Here is a 5,985-nt window from a genome sequence, read left to right as displayed (position 1 = left end):
TAGGAGCGTCTGTATTTTTTATTGTATTTTTACCGCCCAAGCCTAATAAATGGAGGATATTTCTCCGTGTGGAAAACATATAGAGAAGGTAAACACTCCCCATCTGCTTATATTACCAAGGTTATAATGATACAAAGTGGGTTGATAATCGGCAAGCCTCCCTTTAAACCTCATTAAATGGGTCTCATAGACTTATTTAAAACATACAATGTTTGGCCTTGACAGCTGAGGACCATGGGCCAACCTGAGTATAGGTGTCCCCAACGTTGAAGTCCACAACAATCATGAGGAAAATGGCAATAGGCACTCCAAAGTCACCCATCAAGCGTCTGACCTGGAAAGCACCGGCCAGAAACATTCTTATTAACTAGCAGAATACCCGTGCAGTGTATCGAGTGTAAATGTTGCGCGTCCATGCAGAATGGTTGAGGCTGCGCAGCCATTTCACAGCATCGCAGTCGGCCATTAATCGGCCCTAATTACCTAATTAAAAAATCCGGCTCCATTAGGTCACCCGCAGGGGTGCTCTTTACACTTCCTGAAAGATTCAGCGTGATCACATGTAAAATGGCATAGCTGTGGCAGGAGCACGATTTCTGCTCACTCACTCACATACAGAGACTTCACATTCTTATTATAGGATGAAAGATTTTTCTCTAATTCCGGATAGTGTCTCCATACAGGATCTTGGGAAAACTGGTTAAATCTGTTAGAAACCACTGGCTGAAATGTATGTTTTTTTTTTGCTACCGCCCCCCCCCACCCCCCCCCCCCCCTATTTTATTTTCAGTTTTTCCTTTGAACATAACAACACACACAAGCTCAGACAGTAGATAAAAGAAGGAAAGAAAAAACATACATACATACATACATACATACATACATACATACATACATACATACATACATACATACATACATACATACATACATACTGTACATACATACATGTGTACAATGGCTGAAATGTAGTTTGTTTGAAAGCAGTTAATTCCAGTGGGAATAACTTTCTCTTCTGAAACCAATTGGAGATTGCCTATAGCATCAATGCTAACTGTACTCACCTTTCCAGGCAGAAAGGTCCCATTCTTGAACTGGCGCAGGAAGAAGGCAATAAAGAAACAGCCCAACATGAGGCACATGGAGAGGAGGGCTGTGTTGGGGTAAGCTCGGTTGACAGTGGTGATAACGGGTATGTTACCAGTAGCATTGTCGTAGATCTGCTTTTTGATCACCACTGGGTGCCAGGGATTGTCTAGCGTCGAGTTCAGATGATCATAATTCAGGATCAGTGGGTGGGCCTTGAAGATCTAATGATGTGAAGTCAGGACAGTGTAGGTGAAGAGTGATTCTACAACAAACAGCAGCGTAATCTTGGACATTCAAAAGAACAACTCAGGTTTCTGTGTAGCTTGAAATGTTGGAGGTTCCTTCAACTGGACAGGGGTGAAATGCATAATTGAATGTTAATGTCATCAAACAAATTGGAACAGAAAGGTGGGTAGTGAAATTAATGTGAGAAATGGTATACCCTCCCCAGCTTGGCGAAGGTTTCATAGATGAAGATGATGGAGATGAGGATGGAGAAGATCTCCTGGGTGAAGCGGGAGATGAAGCGCACCAGGAAGCTGCCCTCACAGGCCACAATGAGCACCACGATGATGACCAGCCACACACCAACCCATACTCTCCCAACAATATACTCAATGTCTTGGGACTTGCAGAACTGAATGGGAATGACAAGGGGACTCAGTTGATCTCTGGCCAAGACCAGCATTGAAATTCAATTATTTATGTAGTCTAAATATTAACTGAGTGAATAAAAGAAAATAATAAACAGAATGGATTACTCATACGTTTAGTATTTATCACAAAGAAGTAACAAAGACCCACTTAAATTACACACCACAAGTTAATTTAATAGCTATGAATAATGTTTTGGCCAATGGAAAGCTCCAAACACTAACTCACAGCAAAGAAGGCCTCCTCAAATACCAGTAATGGACCAGAGAAGCCAATGACCAGGACAGGCTGAGCAGCCACAAAACAGAAGATGATCCCCTGGATGCTGGTGGAGATGAGGAGCTCAGACACACCCATCATATTGTCCACCTTATCAGCTAGAGTGGCAAAGATGACAAATACTGTTATAGAATTTACTGCCCAAATAGGCTAACAGAAATGCAGTACAGTATCTGCAAAACACAGACACATACATAAAACTCACACAAATACACATACCCAGCAATCCGCCAAAGGTGATAGCAGGAGACAGGGCAGCGAAGTAGATGAAGATGACAGCAGCAAGGACCTGGGCATTGAGGGCATCTGTGATGTCACTCTTGTAGTGTTGGTAGCGTCTCTTTATGTCTTGAATCATCCCACCGAACGGCCGTCCTGTACGGGCCAGGGGGTCCTCAGGTGGAGGCCCAGAAGGTTTGGAAGCTAGGGGTAATATAGTTTAAATCAGCATGTAAATAGTTTCATTATTCACTTCCTATAGCGATACATTGAAGACTACAAATTGAGGAATCAAAACTGTTTTAAGCAAATATTGTTCTGCAAATCGTCACTGTCGGGCGACGACCATTTTTTCACATTTTTATTTTTCGTCATAAATCAATGCCCTTGGTCACCCTTCACATCTGTCTGTGGGTTTTACAAAATGTAACCAGTGGAAAAGCATTAAAACGATCTTGTGACTAAGTCTCGTAACTCCATGCGCCCTCGAACTGTCGACAAAACCTCTAAGCGCCACCCCTGCCTCCGTCTCGAGGCCCCCAGGCAGGAGGAAATACCCACAAAGCGGACACTATAGAACAGAACCGAACGACACCGTTTATTTCTGACTTTGTTTTGTTTATTTCTGACTTTGTCTGACGTAAATAGATCACTAAAATGTTTTCTATGCAGATCGAAGTGGTTTCGGATGAGACTAATGTTAGCGTTAGTGAGAGGCTGTGTGCCCCCGAGACGGTGCCCCTAAGTCGGCGTGGGAGCGGGCTCGCGCTGGCTGCTGGAGGAGCGCCCCCTGGAGGAATCTGCGCGCGGCTGTGTGCTCCGAGCTGTGTGAGGCTGAGAGCCCCGGAAAAAGTACCTCTAAGTCGATATGATAATCCTGTAATACCATTTGAGCTTATTCAGGTAAGATATTAATGACACATCCAGTGAGTAACTGACCATAATGAAGACACTGTGCCAACTTTGACGATGTGGTGTCGGTGTAAGAACACAGTTTTTCCTGAAAAGTTGCAGTTTTGGAGATACAAGGTTTCTGCCCGACAGCGACGAAATGTTGCATCACTGCAGAGCCTATAAAATCAAAAAAGTTCCCTATATGCAGTGAAAACCATAGGGGCCATATCTTACGCCCAAGTGCAACGGCAAATCTTTGTTAGTTCCTAGCACTCAAAATCTCCCTCTTTTTTTCAAATTACCACTTGGTTAGTCTCGCTTGCCGGCCTCCCCTCTCTTCCGTGAGAGGAGTCTGGCAGCGCTGCTCTCCATTCTGGAATTGCGGTGGGAAAATGCTCTGTTTGGTTTAACCAATCACACTCATCTTGGGCGGCGCTTAGCAGCAGTGCTCTTGGAAAATAGTTTCCAACAATCCAAATCTTCGTCAAAACTTGCCATTTTCAGCATACGTAAGCAATGAGCTAGCGTGTAGGTTTCTGCCGTTAGCGTGCTAGCTAGTTAGTTAGCGTTGTTGTTTTCAGTTTGGCGGCCGGGGATATTTACAGCGACACACAGCGGGGAGCGGAAATCTGGCAGCGGCTGAAATGGTCGCCTCCAATGGGAGAGCAGCTATAGAGCAGGGGAGGGCTTATGCCAGTAGCCTGTTTCCATGCAGCCAGACTCACGGAAGGGAGGGGAGGCTGGCAAGCGAGACTACCACTGGGTCGCAGTGGTAATTAAAGGGGAATAAAGGAGATTTTGAGTGCTTAGAAACTAGCAAAGATTGACCCTTGCGTGTGGTGTGTGGTGTGGTGTGGTGTGGTGGGTGTAAAATATGACCCGAATTTGTGTCTCCAAAAAGTCAACTTTTCAGCAACTAAGAAAAGCAGCCTTGCTTTTAGCTTGACCACCATGCATGTTTTGTTCATTGAGTTAGTTAGTGAGTTGTTTATTGAATGTATTGATTGATATTGAAAGAGTTTCATAAACCAAAAGAGTTTGGAGATTTTTCTGAACCCAATAGAGCATTATATTTAATTATTACGAAAAGTTGCAGGGTTTTCACCTGACAGTGACGATATCTCGACTGTTTTTTATATGGTGGTGACGAGTGTGTATTTATAGAACAGGTGAGTGTAAGGGAACCCACGCAAGCAAGGCTTGACACCCTGGCGCAGCGTGGGGTCAGAGGGCCGCAGCCGGTCCCGCAGCAGTTTCTTCTGGAAGCCGATGATTGAGGTGAGCATCGCCTCGTTCTGGATCTCGGTGGGTGGGATGACGATGCTGCAGTCCATGAAGTCAGCGACAGCGTCCGTCAGGTCGCGGGCAGTCTGCGCCTGGAACGCTGCCTGGTTGAACACCTGGGACGGAGAGATTTCACATGGATGTGTCTGTGCATTTCTTATATAATAATGAAGGGGAAATAACTAGACAACACATGTAACTATTACCGGATGGGGAACCCTGGTAGAAAATCTTATCAAATGGGTCTCTGGGGTCTGTCCTTGACATGAAAAAATCGATACATTTCGGTGTTCCAAACATTTCATTTTCGCAAACTCAATTCTTTAGAGTTTTAGATGAATGAGGATACTGTGTATTATAAATATTGTTTGCATTAGGCTACCATACATCATCTGAACAAGCTCTATTAAAGGATAAGCTCACCCAAAAATGACAATTCTGTCATTATCTACTCACCCCTGTGCCGATCGAAGGACGGACCGGTAGTCCACAGAACATCTGTGGAGTTTCACAGCATTATCCTAAACAGTTGAAGTGGATGGGGACCAACATTCAAATGTAAAAAAGAACAACATTTAAAACAGCATAAAGTGCCTGCATACTGATCATCTGGGATAATCCAAGTCTCAGAAGCCCAAAGATGCCAAGTTGACATCATTTAGACCTTGTTTTGACCTGAGATCTTCACTGTAGCAGCCTAGCAGGCTATAGTAGCCGCTCCCCTTCTTACTGGACACACAGTGAAGACTTCAACTAAAACAGGGTTGAAGTCTTTTCAAGTCAACTTGCCATATCGAGGCTTCTGGAGACTTACGCCGGGTGAGCAGTATGGCGGCATTTTTTCTTGTTGTTGTTGTTGTTGTTGTTTACATTTGAAAGTTGGTCCCCATCATCCACTAGAGTTGTTTTGGAGAATGCTGCAACAGTATTTTGCGCTGAACTTATCCTTTAAGAGTTATACGTTATGTTATGTTGGTATGTTTATGGCAGTGTTGTACTCAAGTCCTTACAGAAAAAAACACATGAGGTTCACATGTGTCCACATGTTTCACCACATGTGGTGAACATGTGGACACATGTTAAATTTCACATGTGAAAACATGTGAAACACATGTGAAACCCTGAAACCCATGGGAAGCGTGTGGTTTTGGAACATTTTCACATGTGGAAAACATGTTATCACATGTTATACACATACATGTTATAACATGTGATAACATGTTTTGCCACATGTTGTATAGCAACATGTTTTCCACATGTGGAAAACAACACTTACATGGGTTTCACATGTAATCACATAGGTTTCACATGTAATTACATGGGAATTTACATGGGTTTCACACATTTCACATGTGAAAACGTTCCAAAACCACACGCTTCCCATGGGCAAAGCACATGATTCACATGTGTTCCACATGTTTTCACATCTCTCTGTGAGGGCGTCTGTGAGGGCATCTGTAAGGGCGTCCTTGGACGTAAATATTGATGACTTGTCCTTGGGACTCAATCACCTTACATAAACCTTAGACACATTTTTGTCAACTTGATGTCAATTTATATCTGATT

At 43.7% G+C, this 5,985-nt stretch overlaps 1 protein-coding gene across 1 annotated transcript in view; it reads right to left on the bottom strand.

The window, feature by feature from the left end:
• slc4a1b (solute carrier family 4 member 1b (Diego blood group)) overlaps window positions 1-5,985 on the bottom strand; it is an 11,901-nt gene that overhangs the window by 2,688 nt on the left and 3,228 nt on the right. The window contains exons 6-11 of the mRNA XM_083635846.1: window positions 4,325-4,535; window positions 2,242-2,445; window positions 1,972-2,120; window positions 1,532-1,726; window positions 1,065-1,310; window positions 234-334 (exon numbers count right to left, since the gene is read on the bottom strand). Coding sequence (XP_083491972.1) covers window positions 234-334; window positions 1,065-1,310; window positions 1,532-1,726; window positions 1,972-2,120; window positions 2,242-2,445; window positions 4,325-4,535 — 1,106 coding nt within the window. The remainder of the gene's footprint in view (window positions 1-233; window positions 335-1,064; window positions 1,311-1,531; window positions 1,727-1,971; window positions 2,121-2,241; window positions 2,446-4,324; window positions 4,536-5,985) is intronic.

Source organism: Poromitra crassiceps (assembly GCF_964638095.1).
Source record: "Poromitra crassiceps genome assembly, chromosome: 4".
NCBI lineage: Eukaryota > Metazoa > Chordata > Actinopteri > Beryciformes > Melamphaidae > Poromitra > Poromitra crassiceps.
The sequence above is the reverse complement of the archived record's forward strand: the minus strand, read 5'-3'. Positions and strand labels throughout refer to the sequence as shown.